Raw genomic sequence first — 22,365 nt, forward strand, 5'->3', positions numbered from 1 at the left:
CAGTGACCACCACTAGGGGGATCCAGAGTCCCTGTGCTCAGCGAAGGTGGGCGAAGTTTCCGGTTTGTGGGAAACCGACAGGGCTCCCTGTTGGAATTGTTCCTCCCCCTCCCCCGTTCCTCCTCTCTTCTTCCTCCCACTCATGCAACTACTGCCTCAGGAGTCCACTCAAAAGTCAGGCTCAAGGTACAGATAGCCCTGTTCACAGGCACTGCACCTATTTAGCATCTCACAATAATTATTCTGTTATTCTTTAAAGCCGTTTTCGAATTAGGTCCATATTCCTTTTGTTCTATGGAAAAGAGCATACTCATATCATTGAGTGCCATGCAAAGTTGTTTACTCATATTTTCATTGTTTGCTGCATTTAAAAAACCTATTGCAGGGGCCAGCCCAGTGGCCTAGTGGTTAAGTTTGCGTGCTCTACTTTGGCAGCCCAGGGTTTGCTGGTTTGGATCCCCAGTGTGGACCTACACACCGCTTATCAAGCCATGCTGTGGCAGGCATCCCGGATATAAAGTAGAGGAAGATGGGCATGGATGTTAGCTCAGGGCCAAGCTTCCTCAGCAAAAAGAGGAGGATTGGCGGCAGATGTTAGCTCAGGGCTAATCTTCCCCCAAAACAAAACAACAAAACAAAACAAACCTATTGCAAAAGTTTCTACCACCATAAGAGAAATCTGTTAGAGGTTATGACCTTACCTTTTGGGTACAGAGACATGAGACCAATGACTTTCATTTGAAGGGATGACTAGGGTCAGGTTATGGGTTGATGAAGAATTTGGGGCCAGGCAGTTGGCCATGTGTTTTCAGGTTACATAAACCAACCCTGAGCCTCAAGTTGAAGACTTCAAAGTACAGGAGGGCGGATTGTATAACTAAAGAGGATCCAAGGCTCACATCAAGAACTCAGAAGAACAGTGAAGAAACTCATGAATTAGGGTTCTGGGTTAAACTCCTCCTGTGGGGCACTATTGTTAGCTTAAGTCAGAGTTTATGGCTCTATTTTGTGGAACGTTACAGATTAATGTGGCAGAGCCTGCTTTGATTTTGGGATGTATAACACGTGTCAAGTTCAGACATGAGTGAACACTTCAATAAAAACAGACCATTTCTCTATTCTGAGAACAGATCATCTTCCCTCAAACACACCAATGATTAGCCATTAGCAGCAGGAGGGTCAATAGGGTTTTCAGGGTTTTTTTCTTGCTCGCTAGAGTTATTTACTGGCTCTACAGTATTATGCCCACTTGGGGTTCAGCAGGTAGAGTACGGAGAAGGACAGCAAGTGCTCACTTGACAAAAGAAAAATCAATGCTGTGGGTCTTGCAAATAGCCAAAGAAGGGGTGAAATCGCATTTTTATTAAAGCAATTTGTCAGAGTTCCTTTAAAAGGCTTAACTTCTTCCTTCTGGCTTGGTGATTAATAACCTCAAGTATTTAAATTGAGCAATGTTTTAGAGGTATTCATAAAGTGCTTTAGAGACAGGTCAAATTTTAATTCAATTTAATATTTGGAAATTTAAAATATATTAAGTGGTGTTTTAAAAAAATTGTTTATTAATTTATTTTCCAAAGAACCTTCAAAAAACTAAATGGTTAGACTTTTTGGTGGATATGCTTAAGGTTATAGGACACATAGACATATTGTTTCATGAAGCAAGGGGATGCTGTTAATAGTAGTGAGTGAGATTCAGTTTTCCATATTTTGTCATAAATAAGATCATCGGGTTTAAGTGAGTTTTAAACATCCAGTTTAAAATGAGCATCGATCCCACAGACATCACAGGATAGAGCACACCTTACCTGTGGCTTCCACCATTCCTTCTAGGATGACCACAATTTCCAGTTCCTCCTTGGGTAGCTGGGCCTTGGAGATCTCCCAGAAAGGACTCTGTTGGTTAATTTCGTGGCTGATGATGAGTGGTGACACCAGAAACAGACGGTCATCCCCGGTGTAATAGCCTACGTTGATGTCCGTCTGGTTCAAGGGGATGAACTCCCCCTCCGAGGTCTGTTTGGATTTGATCAGCTTGGCTCTGATGGAGGCCTCCACAATGTGGGAATTCCTAAGATCCCCGACTCGGAACATCAGGCACAGTTTCCCATCCCGCATGGAGATTACCGCGTGGGTGGAAAACACCAGGGTCTCTGCCCTCTTCTTGGGTTGCGATATTTTTACAAACATGCATCCCACCATGAATGCATTGACAATGGACCCCAACACAGATTGGATTAAGAGGAGAATAATTCCTTCTGGGCACTTGTCCGTGATGACCCGGTAGCCATAACCGATGGTGGTTTCTGTCTCTATTGAGAATAAAAAAGCAGAGACGAACCCATTGAGGTTGGTGACACAGGGAGTCCATGAGGGGTCCTCTATGTGGTCCATATCTCCTCGGATGTATGCGATTAGCCACCAGATCATCCCAAAAAAGAGCCACGTCACTGTGTAAACCATGACGAAAATCAACAGGTTGAATCTCCACTTGAGGTCTACTAAGGTGGTGAAGATATCAGTCAGGTAGCGGTAAGTCTCCCTGACGTTGCCATGATGGACGTTGCACTTCCCATCTTTCCGAACGTACCTCTGGATTTTCCTTTTGGTCCGGTCTCGGCTGATGTGTCTTGGCAGGTCATCCCTGGCCTGCTTAGGCAACTTTGGCTGGTGAATGGCCACAGGGCTCTCGACATCCTGATCCATGGAGTCGCCCTCCAGGACGTTAGCTGGTGGTTGGGAGAAAAGAAAAGAAAGAGCGAATGAGATGCTGGATCTTTGGGGACCATGGAAACTGCACTGTGTATGCTATATGGTAGTGAAACCAAATGCCATATGTGTAGCTATAAAGAGAGTAGATGAAGCCATTTTTATTTGGTGTCATCTGGACAGGCTCTTGTTGACTTGGACTCCTGTGCTCTTCGATCTACTTTGTGTAAGTACTTCACCACCCTTCCCACCAGGACAGAGCTTACTGTGGTGAGACTGTTTCCCTGCCAGCAAGCTCTAAGAGGCAGCTCTCAGAGCGAGACGTCTCCCCCCTTTATCTGACATGCCATGGCACTGGAGAGGCAGTGCAGTCTAGGTACGCAACCACTTGCATTCAGACAGTCTTGGTTCTACCACTTAACAATTGTGGGCTCTCGGACGCTATATGTTGTGGACTGAATTGTGACCTCCCCCAAATCCATATGGGGAAGCCGCAACCTCCAATGTGACTGTTTTTGGAGAAAGGGCCTTTAAGGAGGTAATTAAGCTTAAATGAGGGCATAAGGGTGGGGCCCTAATCTAACAGAACTAGTGTCCTTACAAGAAGAGAAAGAGACACCAGGGGCATGCAAACAGGAGAGGCCACGTGAGGACACAGTGAAAGGTAGCCATCTGTAAGCCAGCAAGGAAGGTCTTCTAGACCAACCAAGGTCACCAGAAACCAACCCTTCTGGTGTCTTATCTTACACTTCCAGCCCCCAGAACTGTGAGAAAATAAATTTCTGTTAAGCCCCCCAGCCTGTGGTATTTTGTTATGGCAGTCTGAGTAGACAAATACACTATGCAAATTCATTGACCCTCAGTTTCTGCATTTGCAAAATGGCAGCCACGACACCTAATTTGTGGGGTTGTTAAGTGAAACCACATGTGTGATATGTGCCCACGTGCAACGGACAAGTAATCAATATTCCTTTGTAACAAATTTTTTCTTTGCTACTCTCCTCGTATCTGGGGAAAAAATTTTGAGCAAGGTCTTTAAATTGTCAGTCAAATTTCAGAGTTTAAAAAAAATTCTGGTTTTTGTTGGTAAGTGTGTACCCATTATACTCTGTTGGTTGATTCAATGCCAAGGTTAAAAAAATAACCTTGTGGGGCTGGCCCTGTGGCCTAGTGGTTAAAGTTTGGCATGCTCCACTTAGGCAGCCCAGGTTCATGGGTTCAGATCCCAGGTGTGGACCTACACCACTCGTCAGCCATGCTGTGGTGGCGACCCACATAGGAAATAGAGGAAGATGGGCACAGATGTTAGCTCAGGACAAATCTTCCTCAGTGAGAAACAAAAAAAGAAAGAAAGAAAGAAAAGAAAAAACCAAACACCAAACAAAAATAACCTTGTGGGGAAATGTTCTCTCTCTTTCTACGTGTTTACACATTTGATTTGGTTTCTGCTTCACCATGTAACATCTGCCATTTTGGCTTGTGGTTGTTTTCTCTCTGATGGCCTTCATGATTAATGCATCGGTGCAAGCATTAGTTCATGATGCCTTAGGAAAACTGTCCTACAATCTGAATGCAAAGGGAAATTTGGAACTGATACTGCCGTTAAACACATATACACCGCTGTATGAAATTACTTGTTCAACTAATAACTTTAAGGCTTTCTAAAAGTTTGATAAGCAGTTCCCTCCCCCAGGCTTTCATTCTTTGTGCCTTGACTCTGCCATGCGTTTCTTGTGTGGTAACAATGCTTTCCCCCTGGTTAATGGAGAAATGTAGTTTGCTGAGAAAGCATTTCTCTGAATCAGAAAATAGCTGGGAATGGGTCTGGAGTGGTACCCACTTAACTTATGCATTAACCTTGCTCACGGTTGGTTAGCTTCCTTAAAAATCAGTCCCATAGATCTGTTTTTGTATCTCGGCACAAGGAAGAGACCACATCTGGTCTGTAGAATCTGCTGTTGGGTTTGACAACTTTGACTTTTAGATCATTGCTCTCAATAGCCCTTCGTGTGCAAATGAGAAACTTTCTTTTCCCCCCTTCTTCTTCTTAGAACAGACGCAGGACAGGAGTCAAAGGGAAGCAGCTGAGGCGGGGACAAGATGGAGGTGTGTGGAGTATCTGGATGGAGGTCAAAGGCAGTGTCCCCGCTCATCGCCAGCACTTGCTACAAGGCAGGATATTTTTGGCCCGGAGTGGTCACATCTGTGCTCTCATTGCTAATTTTGCTCTGAGTGGGTGTCTCCAACGATGACTTCATGTGGGACAAACTCAGGGCTCAAACCCTGCCAGGTTGGAGAGGCCTTGTCTGCAGGCTTGGTGTATGGTCTGGCCTTGACCCCGGTGGTAAGCCTGGCGACTGCAAAGCCACCCTGAACCCTTGTCTCTTCCAGTCCTTCAGTGGAAGAAGAAGATTTGTCAGGTTGGCTGCATTTTTACAGTCTTCCGTGATATTCCATACTTAAAACGTCCTGGAGGAAATCTACACTTCCACCCTTCCCAACCCCCCCAACTTGAAGCTGCTTCCCAGCTTTTCTAGCTCAGCAGTCACCTTCCAGCTCCAGGTGTTTGTCCTGAGCTGGAGGAACCTGTCCGAAGGGTTTATGAGAGAGTAGAGTTAAGGCGTCTGGGAAGTCCTGGGAGCCTGCCAGTTGCTCCCCCACATCAGTTTTTTCCCTTTTTCTAGCTCAGGACTGAAGCACATTTCTGGCCTCCTTCGCATTGGGGGCAGCCATGTGCCGAGTCCTGGCTCATCTGGAGGGGGTGTGCCCTTCTGGGCCAAGGCCTTGGGTAGTGGATGCGCCCCCTGCTATGCCCTTGCCCCTTCTATGGGAAAAGACAGAGTCACGAGGCAGAGGCTCTGAGTCCCCAGTTGATGGCAGAGAGCTGCTATCCAACTAGAAACAAGGAAAAAATCATTGTGTTTGAGCCATTACGTATTTTGTGTCTGTTACCAAATTGACCCATATCTCTAATGTTACTGGCAGCAATACCGACAGGAAGAAGCAGAGAGAAGAGTGACTAGGGGGACCAGTGTGGGAAAGAGCAAGGAGAGAGGAGGAGAGTGAAGATGGAGTGTTGAGTTGGTGTCTATAATGAACGAGCAAGTGGGTAATCGAATGCTTCTGTTTGGTGTTGGGGGGGAACGTAAATGCATATGCTATTAAGTGCCTTTTAAATACAAACAAAAATGAAAGTGAGCAAAGAAAGCCAAACCTCCTCGGGAGTGTGGTGGGAAGGTGGCCTCAGAGGTGCTCCTGCAGGTGAGGCCGTGGATGCAGGCACGGTGCATCCATGGGAAAACGGGAAGGGGTGCAGAATATGTCACCCCAAATACACCTCTTTGGCATACTGGTTATTTTGAATTAAATGTACTCAAGAAACAGCTGGTGCAAGAAGGACATCTGACCCTCCTTTGTCCTCCTGAGAGCAGGGGATCAGTCTCCCGTGTGGCAGAGACCCTCCCTGGACCAGGAGGAGAGAAGGCATCCTCATCAGCAGAGGCAGGGAATTGAGGGCAGAAAAGCCTGTATATAAAACACCTCGTTTACTAACCCACTTCTTCCTAGTCACTTCACCATTACCCATGGCCCAAACCCCTTCGGTTTGCCAGTTCTTCAGAATTTAATGTTTCTGTCTAAAAGATACAAAAGCTTCCTGCTCTGGTCACTTCTTTGGGTCTTCATTCTCTTATGAGGGCTCCCGTGTACACGTAAAAATTCAATAAAATTTGTATGCGTTTCTCCTGTTAATCCGTCTTATGTCAGTTTAATTCCTAGGCCCAGCCAGAGACCCAAAGAAGGGAGAGGAGAATTTCTTCTCCTCTAAGATGGGGAGATAAGCCTGGGGGTCCAGCGTAGGAGTGATTGGTGGGGAACAGGCACAGAGTTGAGAGAAACCAACCACAGAACCAATGGCCTGTGAGAGCGCTGCGAGAGAAGAGGCTGAAATAGGAGGCCCAGGGGGCAGGAGGGGCGAGGCCAGGGAGGAGGCGGGGGCAGAAGAGGGGACGGAGCCTCGAGGCTGTGTCCAGAGCGATGGCAGGGAGCCATCCAGGTCTGAGCCGCGAGCAGCCTCAGCATCCGGTTCGCACGCATGCAAGTGCGTGCCGGGGAAATACAGAGGGAGTGTTAAGGATGACTCGGAACGTTTCTTTCTTTCTTGCAATCCCAGGTGTGAATTTGAGGGGGTGATCTGAATTGCATTTGCAAGAGCATTTTGAGGGGCTCAGCAGGGAAGCTGCAGCTGCGGTTGGAAAAGCAGACTTTTCTCCCTATGTTCCTTCACAGCCCGTGGCACAAACAGCTCTCACCACCCTCGACTCCCACGGCCCGCACGCCCTCTGGGGACCTTGCCGTGGAACTCCCGGCCATGCGCATGCGCGTCGGCCACGCAGTCAGACCGTCGCCCATCTGGTCCTCCAGCATCGTGCACTGGCCTGGACCAGAGATAATGTGGAAGAACTCTCTGCTAACTGGGACGTGCTGGGCAGCTTGCAAGAGGACCGGAGGAGCGGCGCCGAGGATCTTGATGATTTAATTGACTCGAGTTGCTTTTTTGGATTTTGGCTTTGAGTAAATGGAGACTTTGTGAAAAAGCCAGTTTTTTATTTTCTCCCTATCTGGTTTCTTTTTTCTCTTTTAGAAAGATGATCAGTTTGCATAAAACTAGCGGAAGTGCGAAATAGCCTGGTGTTGAAGTTTAACCTGAAAGAAGAAATAACACATGAAGATTCGCAAGCTGGAAGGGGCCTGGCCCTTGAATCATGTCGTGGAATTTAGGGTGCAGAGCTTGTGGGGCAAGGCTGCCTCTATGCTGGCCCTGGCCGGTATACTTGTTCTCCTCATGGGAAATTCTTGCATTTTGAATTATATATGAATTTTATGGGTGAAATTACCAGTATCTAAGAAAATGTTCGAAGGATTCTTGGAGAATTTTTAATGTCATGGGAATAACCTAACAGAAAAACAGATCTCAAAAGCACATACAAGGTCAAGGATTGGAAGGAAATGTGTGCAGGTGTTAATAGGGTCCTTCTGGGGGGGGGGGGTCTTATGGGCACTTTTAATTTTCCTTTTAAACATTCTGATTTTTCCAGATTTTCTTTTTTTTTATTTTTTAAGATTTTATTTTTTTCCTTTTTCTCTCCAAAGCCCCCCAGTATATAGTTGTATATTCTTAGTTGTGGGTCCTTCTAGTTGTGGCATGTGGGACGCCGCCTCAGCGTGGCTCAATGAACGGTGCCATGTCCGCGCTCAGGATTCGAACCGACGAAACACTGGGCTGCCTGCAGCAGAGCGCTCGAACTTAACCACTTGGCCACGGGCTGGCCCCCTCCAAATTTTCTAGAATGCATTTATATTACTTTTATAATCAGGAAAAAAAATGTATTTTCAAACAGAATGTTGAAACTCTTCTGGCCTGTGGTTTATGGAATTGAGCACACACGGAGCTAAATATTTATGAAGTACTTGATCTGAAGGTGTCCCATCCCATATATCCAGCAATTGAGGAACAGACATTTGTTTTACTTTACCTGAATCTGAGAAAATCATAACTAAACCCTGTGGGCCCTTGTGGGGGAGGAGCGGTGGGCATACAGAGCGCCTGTGGGTCTGAGACCACTTGAAGGGCACGTGTGGAGTAAATTAGAGGCAAGCTTGGCAAACTTTTTCTGTCAAGGGCCAATAGTAAATATCTTAGGCTTTGCAGGCAACATAGACCTTGGCTGCACTTTTTAGTACCCTTTGAAACGTAAGCTTATTCTTAGCTCGTGGGCGGTACAAAAAGAGGCTGCGCGCTGGGTTTAGCTCTCTGGGCGGTGCTTTGCTGAACTCTGGATTGATTAGAAGGATGCAGGTAAGAAGGAGAAATGGGCGAGGTGCTGAATTAAGGGAATAGCCATGAGAGTGAAGAGGTGGCCATGGATTTGGGGCCAAATAAGGCAGAAGTAAAATAATTTGGTGATTAGCGGCTGCGGAGGGGAGTGGGCGGGAGAATGTCTGGGGCATGGCAGGCTGCTTGGGAGAAGGAGGGCCAGGGGTGATGGCGGTTTGGGCTGGTGCAGTTTGAAGTGTCTGCAGACACCCAGGTGAGCTCTCCTGTGGGGGATCAGGTGTGTGGGGCTGAACTTAGCAGTGACCTGGACAAGATTCCCGACTTGGAGGTTGTCAATGCAGACGAGCGGAAGTGGTAACTCTGGGGGTGGAGGAAAGTTCCCTGGGAGACTGCAGAGTGAGAAGAGAATATAGAAGACGGAATCCTGGAAAACAGTTACATTAAGAAGTCAGAAGTAGGGGAAGAGCCAGAGGAGGGGCTGAGGAAGGGATGAGAGACATGCGGGGAAGGAGGAGAAGGCCGGGGCAGGAAGCCATGTGGGGCCAGCATCTCAGGGGCAGACAGAGGGGGTGTTATTCGGCCTATGCTGTGGGGCAGCCACATGCTCCCTTGGAAGAAGAGCGATGAGTCTATTCCATATTCCTTGTATCAGAATAACTTCCAAGTGGATTAAGGATTTAAATGCAAAATAATAAAAACTCCAGAAGGAGTAGATATGAGTATTTTTATAGTTCTAAAAGTTGAGAAAGCCTTTCTAACCATGATAGGAATCCAGAAACTATTTTAAAAGACTGGTATTTTTATCAACAGAAAAATCTTAAATGTTTGTAGAAAAAGTAAGAAGAAAAACCAGGAAAAATATTTGTAACACATAACATATATAACCCTGATTTACAGAAGCAGTCAATACCCCCGATAGAGAAAGTGATCAAAGGAAGTGAGTGAGTTCATAAGAGAAGAAATATGCAGAGCTCTTTTTAGCTAAAAAGCCGTGTATTTGGAAATATGGGAAGACTGTTCACTCACAGCAAAGTAAAAGCAGTGCAAATATAAGAACGTATCTCACCCCAAAGTTGACAAAATTAAAAATAAACAAAAACAGTATGCGGAGTGTGTGTGTTGGGAGAGGCAGGGGAATTGAGAACTCATATGTATTATCAGACGTGTAAACTGGCAGAGTCTTTCTGGAGGGCAGGGTGACGGTAGGTATCACAATGTAGAAATGAGTAGATGCCTTGGCTTAGCAATTCAGAGTCTAGACATTTATTCTAAGGAAATAATTTCACAAACATTCATCAACTGTATGCAGAGGATGTATTGCAGCCTCTTTTATAATAGGGAAAAATTAGAAACGGCCTAAATGTCTACCAACAGAGCACTGGTTCAACCAGTTGTTGCAAACAGAATCAATGGAATACTATGCAGTCATTAAAAATGATTTTCCAATATTTTGGGGTCTTCACGTCTTTGTCCAAAGATCACGCTCTTAATGAAGCCTACATTTAACCCCCTTTGGAAAATTGCAATCACGGCTGCCTAGTACTCACATTTTCGCTTTTAACCATTTTTAAGTTGTAATTCTGTACACTTGGTGTTAACTGTGTTCAGATTGTTGGGCAGCCATCACCACTATCCATCTCCAGAGCTTTTCCATTTTCCCAAACTAAAACTCTGTGCTCATTAAACACGAACTCCCCATTTCCTTCCTTCCCCAGCCCTCGCACCCACCGTTCTACTTTCTGTATCTACGAATTTGACTACTCTCCGTACCTCATAGAAGTGGACCCATGTCGTGTTTATCGGTTTGGATAAATTTGGGTTATCACATCACTCTCGTGCTATTTAATTCTTCTGTAGCACTTTTCACCTTCCGGCATGAAAGAGGTTATTTGTTACGTTAATTTTTTATGATCCGTTGGCCCCTGTTGTCAGAAGGTAAGTTCCCTGACCTTCTACGTGTGTTTCATTCACTGATGGATCTCACTGATGGAAAAATGCCCGGCGCAGAGCAGGCCCCCAGCACCTATTCATTGAATGAATCGGTATGTGTTTCTCGGCGTGACGGTGGTCCATGCCACAGTGTGAGGTGAAAAAGCAGAATAAGAAACGTGTAGTTTACTTTGCATCTATCGCCTTCTTGCAATAATGTGTGTGTTTGTGAATGCGTGTGTGTGTGCGTGTACAATGTCCTCTAAAATGCTAAGTTTGATCCATCTCTGAGTTGCAAATTTGTGGGTGTTTTTGCTTTCTTTTTCGATTTTTCTATATTTAAATTTTCCCTTAATATGCTTCTATCATCTAAAAAACCAGTAGGAAACATAAAGCTATTTCTGTTTTGAGTAACCAAAACAAATGCTGTATAGAGCTACTGAGCGATGGCCGCTGGGCTTGGCAGCTGGGATTCACTAGTGTGGGTTGAGTAGTGTCTCCCCGCAATTCGTGTCCACCCCAGACCTTTCCCGACTTGCAAAGAGGGCCTCTGCAGATGCAATTACGAGAAGGGTCAAGGTGAGGTCATACTGGACTAGGGTGGGCCCTAAATCCAATGAGGGCATCCTCATAAGAGACAGAAAAGGACACAGAGACACAGAGAAGGCCACGTGATGACAGAGGCAGGCACTGGAGAGATGCTGCCACAAGCCAAGGAAGCCTGGAGCTACCAGGACTGAGAAGCAAGGAGAGATTCTCTTCTAGAGCTTTCAGAGAGAGCACAGCCCTTCCGGCCCACTGATCTCAGACTCCGACCTCCAGAACTATGAGAGACTACATTTCCGTGGTTTATGCCACCCAGTTTGTGGCAGTCACAGAAAACAAATCCAATTGCTGACTTTGGCGAGGATGGTGTCAGCTGAGCAGTGGAGTCTAAGGCCGGATGGCAGTGGGGTGACTAGGGATTGGTCTGGGGTAGGGGGTCAGGGAGAGGACATGCAGGCAATGTACTTAAAGACAGAGGGCGCTGGAGGGAGCTGACAGGGTGGGACTCATGGGTGTGTGTGTGTGTGTGTGTGTGTGTGTGTGTGATGGCTGTTTATGTGAACTGGGGGCGTTTTGAACACATTTACATGCTAAGAAGAAGCTGAAGGAGAAAGGTTGACCCTGTAAGGAAGGGGCACTGCTGGAGTGAGGTGTTTGATGAAATGGAAATCAATACAAAATACTGTCAAGAACAATATTTTGATGGAGGGATAGGCAAATACAGAAACCGGAGAAACCTTCCTCCCGAGAAGTAGGTATGACGTGGGGAGGAGGGGAGGAAGACGGGAAGGGAATGTTGGAGACAGCTCTCTCAGGCTTTGTGTCGTGAAGGAGCTTCAAATTGGCTCATTTTCCAGTGTGAATTTCAAGAAAACCGTATTTCAGCAGACTCATTGAATTGGGTCTGCATCTAGCAATGCGAATCCGGAACCCAGCACAACTGCAGATCAGGCAAAGCCTCCCCCATCCTATCTGGTCAAGAAAAGCACATGTAAATGGATATTTATACACCCATGTTCACAGCAGCGCTGTTAACAACAGCGGAAGGGTGGAAACACCCCGAGTGTCTATGGACCGATGAACAGACAAGCAAAATGTGGTCCATACACACGATGGGAGAGTGTTCAGCCTTAGAAAGGAGGGACATTCTGACACGTGCTGCAACATGGATGAACTTTAAGGACGTTATGCTGAGTGAAATAAGCCAGACACGTAAGGGCGAGTGCTGTATGACTCCACTTATATGAGGCACCCGCAGGAATCAAATTCACAGAGACAGAAAGTAGAATGGAGAGCACAAGGGGCTGGGAGATGGAGGAAGGGGGAGTTCGGGTTTAACGGGTACAGTCTCAGTTTGGGAAGATGAAGAGTCCCGTGGATGGATGGTGGTGATGGTTGCACAACAATATGAATATACATAATGCTACAGAACTACAGGCTTAAACATGGTGAAAATGGTAAATTTTATGTTATGTATATTTTACCACGACAAAAAAGTAAATTGTGTTAAAAAAAGAAGAGCAGATATATTTTCTAAATTAGAGGAGAAGATTAGCTTCTAAAGGGTATTCTTGTCTTCCTTCTGGAAAAGGTTTACAAATAGCAATGGATTGCAGGCTCTGATGCTACAGGCTGAGGACAGGGTGGGACGTCCCCGTTCTATTCTTTATGTGTTTTCCGATATATGCTCCTATTTTACCGCCGAGACACAGTTGAGAGACAGCTCAGAGCTGTAGTTACAAGTGGTGCCTAAAGTTCAAATCAATAGCTTCCTTTTGGCCTCTCGCTCTGATGTGCATCTTTCTGCAGAAGCCCTTATCTGAAGATTTCCCTCCTGGGAGACTGGCAGGATGCTTGTCATTTATGTCTGAAGTGAAATGGAAGGTGAACTGGTTTTTATTCGTCCTGTACCTTGAGCTGTTGTGACTGTGGGAGACCATCGTAATCAGAAAGCCAGACTGGGAAGCTCAAAGTCATAGGTGCGTGTGGAAAACAGCTCCCACATTCCCCTGAGAACATGTGACAGCTACTGAAGGGCAAAGACTCCTATTGAAATTTTAGCTTGGGGGGGGTCCCACAATGTGAACCTAAATTTAGAACGTCTAGTACCCACTGCAAGGTCAGAGGACCAATGTTGCCTGCTCTGCGTGCGGATATGACTTTGTAAAATGTGCGATTTCAATGCTCAAAGGAGAGAAATGACAGGTCACTTTGGACTGGATGAAGGAGACTGACATTCAATACTCTGATTTCTCTTCTCAAAGGATTTCAAGAACCAGAAATTTCGACAGAATCATTAAGAACCTCTCAGGAGCACTCAATATAGTTGTGTAGGTTGTCCACTGCACAAGAGTGCCCAGAGGAGGGGAGCAAGAGGGCTGAAATCTAGTCTGTGCTCTGCCAGACAAACCACGTGCCCTTTCACAGGCCTGAGCCTGCTCAGAGGAAAGGGCACATTTTGAAATTTGCTCAAAGTCACGGTATGGGCTAGCAGCAGTGGTCCAGGAACCGTGGGCCACATTTATTTCATCCTCCGCCTTTTTTTATTACACGTGAAGAAAGTGAGGCCCAAGGAAGCCAACTGACTTGGCAGGAGAGAGCGCTCCGAGACCTTGAATTCCAGTTGAGACTCACCCACCTTCCCTGTTCTCTGAAGCAGTGGCTGCATTGGGCTTTTTCCTCCCTCAGAGACCTTGGACATGGTGGTTTTCTTCTGGGGCAGGAATCTGTTCACTGCTCTTGATGACCCCAGTATGGGTGTGCAGTCAGCCAGGTCTGGGGTATCCCTGCTCTGCTGCCCACTAGCCCGGGGGCCTGGAGCACAGCTTCTTCGTTTGCAAAACAGTGAAATGCCTACCTTGCTGGGGTGATGGGAGAATTCAATGACAGAACGTGTGTTGGGCAGTGTATCCTGGGGACAAGGTGTGGGGCTTTGGCGGCAGGCAGACCTGGATAGGAATTCTGCTCTTCCACCGCCGATCTGTATGCGTTTGTTCAGGCCACTTCTGCCTCTGAGTCTCAGCTTCCTCCATTGTAAAATGAGGGTAATAAGACCTTACTTGGAGGGTGACTCTGAGAAAGAAACAAATCATGCAAGTATAGCGCCTGGTGCATGGCGGGCTTTGAACAAATGGCAGCAGTTATGATAGTGTCTGGGTCGAAGAAGGTACACAGTTTGTAGCTATAATAATCACTATTTTTATAACCTCAGCATTGTGTCCTGGAAACCGTGGGAAATTCAGAAGCAATCTAAGACACAGATGGGTAGACCCATCTGGAAGCTGAGAGCCTGCTTGGTAACACAGGACCTGCATACGGTCCTATATCAACTTGCAGTTGCATTCCACATTGTGGACAAAGACCAAGAATGTTCTAGCATGTCAGAGACAGAGGTTGGCAGTGCCTTGACTGATTGTCAAAGGCATTACAAAGGAGGTGGGAAGTGGTTGTATCCTTGAAGTGTGAAAGGCAGAAAGCCAACCCTCATTGACCGTCTACTGTGTGCCAAGTTCTGGGCCAGCACAACAGCCCACAGGGGAAGTGTTGACCCAGCTCGCAGATGAGGCAATGGAGGTCTGTGGGGTCGAGTCATTTGCAGAAGCTTACTCATCTAACACGTGGTGGAGAAAGGACTTGGTCAGGTTGGCCTGATTCTGGAGCTCATATTCTCTCCCTCTGCCACTGCAGATAGAGGAGAGGAAGTGTGTGCATATGTGCACGTGTGTGTGTGGTGTGTGTGTACACACAATGTGAAGGAGAGGGTGGCAACGACAAGGATCTTGCCTCGCTTGTGTGCCAGTGGTGTGGGTCACCCCAGTGGAGTGGAAGAAGTGGAAATAAAGAGTGCTGGATTTGAGGGGTTGTGTCTGGGGTGAGGGTCAGCACTAGAGTGGGGGCGGCGGAGGTGGGGGAGAAGGGACTGGTAAAAAGGAAGACCTTCTAGGACAATGTGTCAGATTACAATCTGGTTAAGTGGGAAATTCTGGTGTCTTTTATAAAATCTTAAACTGGGGAGGGGACTGGCAGTTGGAGGGTGGATGAACATTTCTTGAATCCCTACTGTGTGTCAGTACTGAGCTCTGTGGCTTCACATGATATTTCAGTTTATTCCCGTCCTTAATAAACCTGTGTGGTAGATTGCATCGTTGATTTGAGAAGGCTGGACACGCTGCCTGAGGTTACACAGCTAGAAGTGTGTTTGGTCTGGGGTGTTTAACTCCAAGTCTGGGCTCTTTCCATGAACCAAACAGCATAGAAACACAAAACACTCTAGTGGTGTTGAGCAGGATGGATGGGCTGTCCTGGAGGATGAGAGTGTAGAGGGACCAGCGAAGAATCAAGACCCCAGATATGGAGGGGGTCAGCCACAGAGAGTGCTGGGAAGGAGCAGAGGGCACAGGAAGGGAGAAGGAGGAATTAGAGGAGGTGAGAGGGCCCTGCTGTCAGGGATCCAGGTCAGGGAGGCCAGGGTGGTGCATTCAGCAGAGGAGAGGCCCTTGGGTTTGGCAGCCAGAAGACCACTGGTCACTCTGAAAAGAGGGGTCAGGATGAAAGTCAGGCTGCGGGGGAAGAGGGTGACGATGGGCTGACGCTCCAAGAGGCGTTTTGTCTACAGGCAAAGGAGGGAGGTGGCAGAGAGGCTTGGAACAATAGCACAAGACCTGGTCTTTCCAAATGTGGGAGTGAAGGAGCTAGTGGGAACGCAGCAATGGGAAATGTTGGAGGGAAGCCCAGGTACCGGGGTGAACAAGAGGTCTGGAGGTTGGGAAGGGATACAATGCAAGGCCCAGGCGTTGCCCTCAGAGAGCAGACCAGCCCTTTCCTCTCTGCTGATGGCACCGTGCAAGGCGCAGAAGGGGTAACAAGGCAGTGCCCAGCTCAGAACAGCGATAGCCATTCTGGTCCTTTCTTCTTCCTGTCTATGGTCCATGGTCATCCACCCTGGAGAGCCCACAGAATAGAACTGATTTTCCAGTCTTGAGGAGGGCTGAGGAGGGGATGAGGGAGGTGAGAAAGAGGTTTCTTAGTTCCCTAGTAGAGCGGAGACACAAGAACCCCTCCCTGGAGTTCTAGAACTGTGGGATGTCAGATCTTCTACAAAGGTTTGGTTAGCTCTAGAGTGAGGAGAGGGGACGTTCTTTCAGAGTAACCGGTCCCTCCCTGGACGATGGGCATGACGTTTACTTACACGTTTCCTGGGGCGAGACCCATTGGGCTTGCTCAGACCACACCACATCGTGGGTTTCCACAACCGAGGAAAGAACAGTCCAGCCACCCCCCACATGAGCCAGAGTTCCAATTTTAGACAAACGTTTCAGCCCACTGCCCACAAGCCCCTTTCTGTTAAGAATTCTAGCGAGTGGAAAATTGAATTTCATTTCCTCTGCCATCTCTCTCCTGGGGGCGACAATGACTGGGTTTCGGAAGGAGAAGGGTCCTGGATCATTCACCCTGAGCAGTGACCACGTAATTGAGGGTCGGGATAAGTGATTCCCACAAGGAAACACCTGTCAGGCCGCTTTGCTTGCTACCAGCAAAAAAAAGATGGGGCCCGGAGAGCAGGCATTCAGGGTGTTTTCTCTGCTCTAACAAGGTTTGTTTAATTTTACAAGAAAACTATTTCCCCGCACCATTTCCCCCCTTGACTTCACCTTTAGAGCACCATCTATAGGCATCATGTTTAACTTGAAATGTTAGCATTTTGAACAGATTAACGCTGACTTCCTCTTTTCCTACAAGGCTTGCATCCTTGGAATGCATTTCAGTGATTGCATTAATTCCTGCATCAACAAAACAGAATTACTTTTACTGAGACGTGGTTTCAATTCCTAGCTAAACTCAATTGGAATGCAAAAGGCCTACATTTTGTGCGTCATTAAATCTGTGTTTTTCCGGAGAAAACTGCAGTGCGTGTTTCAGGGTCTAAAGGAGAGAAGTCTGTCCTCTTCAGTCATTGTCTTAGCCCTCAGAAATGGGCATTTCTAGAGCCCGCGTTCTGTGGAGGGGAAATGCACTGGATTTGGGCTCTGAAGACCCAAATCCTCAGATAACCACTTTGTCCCTTTTCTTGGGCCATGACCCAACTTTTCTGCACCTCGGTGTCTTTGCTCCAAGGACTGTTGGCAGACAACTTACCCTACCCGCTTCCACTCTGAAAAATATTCACTCTGTACAATTTGTTTTAGGAGGAAATAAGATATTTCTTTTAAAAGGAAGCTTGATGTATTTTTGAATGGTCTCTGTCCAGTAAGTAAATTGTGTCTTATTTTCTCTGGAAAGTAGATGAAGTATAATTTTGGCCATAAGTTCCCGAAAGGTTTTCGGTAGATGTGAGAGTGCTGTTTCACCGTCTGCTCACTATGTGACTGTGCTCCACGAGGCTCGTATTTCCTGCAGGTTTCACAGAAGACGATGTCTTTCTCCTCCTGCATCAGACGTGTCGGCATCAGCCGGCTCTCACCTCCACCTTACCTTTCTGTGTAACTCGGTTTTCTATAAACGTGTACTGCATTCTGGGTTCTCTTCAGAACGGCCCTTGATTGAAGCCGGCCTCTGCCGAGTGGGAGGGCCTTCGATCTCGCCGGCTTCATTTTCAGCAGTCTCTTGCACTGTAAGTGTTTTCCGAATTTGTTCGAGTCTGTGTGTGTTGCCCACCCCAGGCTCTGAGGTGCTAATGAGCAGATGTCGGAATCTTCAGGCTGGATGTGGGTTTCCGGTTTTCTATTTTCCCAGGTTCCAGGAACATCATTTTTCTTCTCAAAATTATTTCGCTGGCTAGGGATACTTTATAAACAGCGTGTGGTGGGTTTCCCCTCACTACGGCTGAGAGTAGGGGGATGGTTTCAAGGTCTTCCCACAGGGGAGGAGTTGCATGGAATGTGGCTCCATGAGTGTCGCTCGCCCCTTCCTCTGAGGCCTCAAAAGCCTCTACAAAGGAGAGCTGGTCCAAGGATTCTCTAGAGGAGAGAGCAAAATGTGAGGAATCCCCAGACTCCCTGAGGCCCCCTCAAGTCCAGGAGACTCTATAAATTGGGCTAAGTCCAGTGGTGTGCTGTTAAAGTGGCTCTATGGAAAAATTTTTAAAAAGCCCTGATCTGAGCGTTTGCCTATTTCTGTTCTGTAAAAACTTCTAACAGGACTGATTTCAAACTGTCAATTGTTGACCAGCTCTCAAAATTCCCGAATATTTCACTATTGGCTCTCGTGAGCTGGTATCAGGTAATTCAGCCCCCCACTGGATCAAATCCTACATCCTAGAAGTGGGGGTGAAGGGATCCTGTTTTGTTGGGAGGTGGTGGGGAGTGAGGGTGGAGGGGAAGGGAAATAAAGGGATAATAGGTTTAGAAAAGCTTGCCTACCCTCCCTCTTGGAGAGTTCTAGAACAAGTTGGTATATTAACTTGTATATATACACAATTATATATATATATAAAATATAATTGCTTAAATTTGTTTCCCCCAGAATTCCTCAAGCTCACGTAAGCTCAAGACAGCCTATGCACATCTGGGTTCCGTAGAACATGTATCTGAAATATACTTGGTTCGGTGGTTCCTGAAATGAAGACGGGAACTGGAGACTGTCAGGTCCACACTTTGCCTTCCTCACCATCTGCTCAGGGCTGGCCCGCCTTGCTCTCGGTTCCCCTGACACAGCCCAAAGCTGCAGCCTGTGCAGACTCTTGGCGTCCCCTATTGTTCTCGTACCCATGCACCCCGCTCCTCCCCTCGCCTGGCTTAGTAAGGAGATACGTGACTCAGTCAACCGGTGACAAGCAAAGGCGAGAGTGACATATTATCCAAATAGAGGAAGATGCATCTGACACAAATGGGAGGTTAGCTTAGACTCTGTTGCTAGACTCAGAGGGTAGGAGGAGGGAAAGATTCTAAAATAGAATCACGTAACCAGAAGTGGGGGCAGCCCAAGGCTGGGAATTACCTGCAGACTCCTCGAGGTGCTTTGTACTTACACCCAGGCCGTTTTCTCCCATGGGTTAGAGAAAGGACTCATCCTAGGTCCGAGTGTGGTGCTGCCCCTCAGGACGGCAGGGAGCCCCCAAACCTCAGCACCTGGGCTTTGGGTGTTTTGTGTGTTTATCCCCCTCCAGCCTTCTCCCCGGAGCTCTTGTCTTGGGTGAACTATGATTTGGCAACCAGGGAGGCTGGTGCCAAGGCCAGTGCGGTGTCCAGGCTGGGCCCCACCCTGGGGGCTCAGCGCAAGTCCCCCACTCTCTCCAGAGAGCAAAGTGTGGGGGCTGCGGGAGGAAGGGGCACTGAAAGACTGAAGCAACTTAAAGTCCTTGAAGTGACTTGTTCTGTGGAAACCCACAGCTAGAGGCAGAAGGCAAAGGGACGTTAGCTCTGAATGAGGCCCAAAGCATCCTCGCTGGTGGAGGCTGAGGGCAAAGCCCCATCTCTAGAGCAGCATCTCCTGCTACTGTGGGAGCCGGATGGAATTCTTAGAGGAAAAACAGGGCGCAATCAAGTGCCCTTCCCTGAAAAATGCTGCTGTCCCCGCTGTGAGGTTATTCCCATCACAATGTCTCATGGGCCACCGGTGGCTGGGTTTCCAAGGGGAGAGGGAATGGTGTCATGGAGCTCACCTATGGGACGCGCCATTTGGGATGCACTTGGGGGTCTGGACTCCATAAGGGAGGGTGCCTCCTCTCCTCCTGGCTCTCGGTGGCTTCCCAGGGGGCTTAGGCCTTGGGTGAGCCTCACATGGGGTCTGGAGCGAAGCACAGCTTCAGGGCTCACCTCAAACCACATGGGCTATAATATGCATCCTGACGCCTGAAGAGCAGGCTTAGCGCCCTGTGGCTACCATTTTGTTCCTGTAACTTCAACTGGGCGCCCACCACATGCCAAGCACTGTGTGGGCCCTGGGGGGTCCAAGATAAATAAAACACCACTCCCTGCCAGGGGAACTCCACGTTCTTTCCTGGCTGGAAACTGGTCTGAGCTCAGGGTGGGAGTAGGGGAGAGACTTTTTGGAATTAGATAAGACGTTCTTTTAAAAGTTGTTTCGAAAGAGGGGGTGACAACTTAATGGGTATGAGGTTTCTTTGCGGGGTGATAAGAATGCCTGGGAACTTGATAGAAGCAGTGGTTGTCCAATGGCGTCTGTGCACTAAATGGTACTGGAGTATACTTTAAGATGATTAGTTTTTATCTTATGCAAATTTCACCTTAAACAAAAGTTGCTTTGTCTGGTGAAAATCCGGAAGTCTGACCTCTCTGGAAGGTCATGAACACCCATCTGCCTAAGCCTGAGAATCACATGGGCAGCTGGGAGATAGAGCATGTTGGGACATGTGCCCCCACGGGGAGATGGAGAGAGGCGAGGGCACCAGGCAGGTGGACTCGTCCATCACCAGCCTGGAGAGGCTTGCTCCCTGTTCATGTACCATTCACCTCTGCCGTCCACAGAGCCAACAATCACGCCCAAAGCCAGGCTAGAACATCTGGTAAGTCATTAATAACCGATAACTGTGATGAATGCTTATGAGCTTCCACTGACTTTAACATTTCCTGGTCACTCGCCTGGAGGTACCATCCTTAACAATACTCTTGTACAAATTAGATGCGAGTTGCCACACTCAGCTGACTGGGGGACACAGAGCTTTTCTTCTGAGATCAATTTCCCAACAAATTACTTTGGGTGCACCATATTTTCCCTTTATGAACTGGACTTGAACTTTTATTCCTCAACACTGTTTTCCTGGGCTGGCATTGATACGTCACTGGGGGAACTGCAGTTTCCTTAGAAAGCACAGCTGGCTCTTTCCTTGAGGGCACCCCCTACGTCAGGGCCTGATGCCAAGAGGAGACCTGTTTCATTTTGCCTCTTTTTGGGTAGGTTTGCTAGATGAGGAAGTCTTGCGTGGCGTTAGAATGGCCAGAAATAAGCTGGATTTGTGCCTATCATTCATTCGCTCCTTGAGGCGATTCTCGGCTTTCACCTGCAGTACTTTGTGGATTTCCACCAGGCATTGGAAATATTTGCATTTTCCTTCTTCTCTCAGCTCAGGCATTGTGTTTCTCTTGCAAAATGAAGTGCATTTGTAAAGTGAAGCAGAAGGAAAGTCAAGAGGGCGATCTCTCTGCAGTTCTTTGCTAGTTTTTTTGTTTGGTGTCATCTTGCTAAAAGGAGGAAACAGTTTTCCCAGCAATAACCTTGCATTTTGGAAAAACTTAAGACAGCTCTGAGCACAGTTGATCTCACATTGAGTCCTGGAAGGGAAAGACTGCATTGAGTCCTGGAAGGGGAAGACGTCTGCAAAGGGGATTGTTGCTTCCTTCCTGTCCACTCAAGGCCTAGTGAGGGCGAGGCTAGAAGGCTCTGGGGTCAAGATCTGAGCACTAGTAAAGGCTCTGGGCTGGTTGTCTGTCCACTGAGCCATGTGCCCTGGAGTGTTTCTGTACAGAGAGGGGCAAATTACTGCATATCAAGCCAGAATAGCCCTACCGTGGCCCCGTCTGGGGACTTAAAGCCATTCTTGTCCTGGGTTTTTCAAGTCTACGTTTTAAGCAGATTGTGAATGAACTGGGCCAGAGACAGAAGGACCTGTGGCTGAGACGTGCTTCTCATGGAAGATGGCTTTGGTAGAAAGGGAGAAAACGCTCACCTTCTGCGTGAGGAGCTTCTCGTGGGGCTCGACACCTGGTCAGCTCTCGGGAAAGCCTGAGTGGAAAGATGGGTTCCGGGACAGTGGTTTCTGGGGCATTCTAATGCTGTATTTTCAATGCTCAAATGTTCCAAGAGCATCATGCTCTTTTTACACAGTGAGACTGAGCTCTTTCTGATTCTCTGCCCACACAGACAAGTGGCATGGTGACAGGTGGCCCTTGGGGGTGACTGTGATGCCCCATTTGGCATTCTGTATCTCCGGGGACCAACTTATTAATAGCCCCTAGATTACAAATGGCCCCTGTGCTCTGTCTGCTGCAACGCTGTTCGGGTTTCATGCATTTGGGATGTGGTCCTTTTGAAATTACATTTTCTCCTGCTTCTGCGCTCCTCCCCTGGGGCCCATTGGCACTGTTGTGTGCTTTGCTCAGCCTCCCACTGAATCATTCTTGCCTTTCAGTTCTCCAGCAAAGGTTTATTTGATTTCTTTAAAGTCACTTGATTGAATTCTCAACGCAAGTACATACACTGAAGTAATTACATCTTCTCTTTTTTAAAGGAAAGATAGAAATCTGCGCTCTTCTCTCGACTTTGCCTTGCCTGTGGAACGCAACATTTGCAGATGACGTGTCCTTGAAAAGTCACGTTTTATCCAGTTGTGCAAACTTCTGGCTTACATCATAAATTCAGAGATGCTGGTGCTCCTGACCTTGAATCTGGTA

The 22,365-nt window shown here is 47.4% G+C and overlaps 1 protein-coding gene across 3 annotated transcripts in view; it reads right to left on the bottom strand.

The window, feature by feature from the left end:
- The window catches only part of KCNJ6 (potassium inwardly rectifying channel subfamily J member 6), a 296,583-nt gene that overhangs the window by 112,128 nt on the left and 162,090 nt on the right, over positions 1 to 22,365 (bottom strand). For all 3 annotated transcript variants that reach the window (XM_070488863.1, XM_014862033.3, XM_070488862.1), the window contains exon 3: positions 1,806 to 2,726. In XM_070488863.1, the coding sequence (XP_070344964.1) occupies positions 1,806 to 2,726 (921 nt within the window). The remainder of the gene's footprint in view (positions 1 to 1,805; positions 2,727 to 22,365) is intronic.

The sequence above is a fragment of the Equus asinus genome, chromosome 18 (assembly GCF_041296235.1).
Source record: "Equus asinus isolate D_3611 breed Donkey chromosome 18, EquAss-T2T_v2, whole genome shotgun sequence".
Lineage (NCBI taxonomy): Eukaryota > Metazoa > Chordata > Mammalia > Perissodactyla > Equidae > Equus > Equus asinus.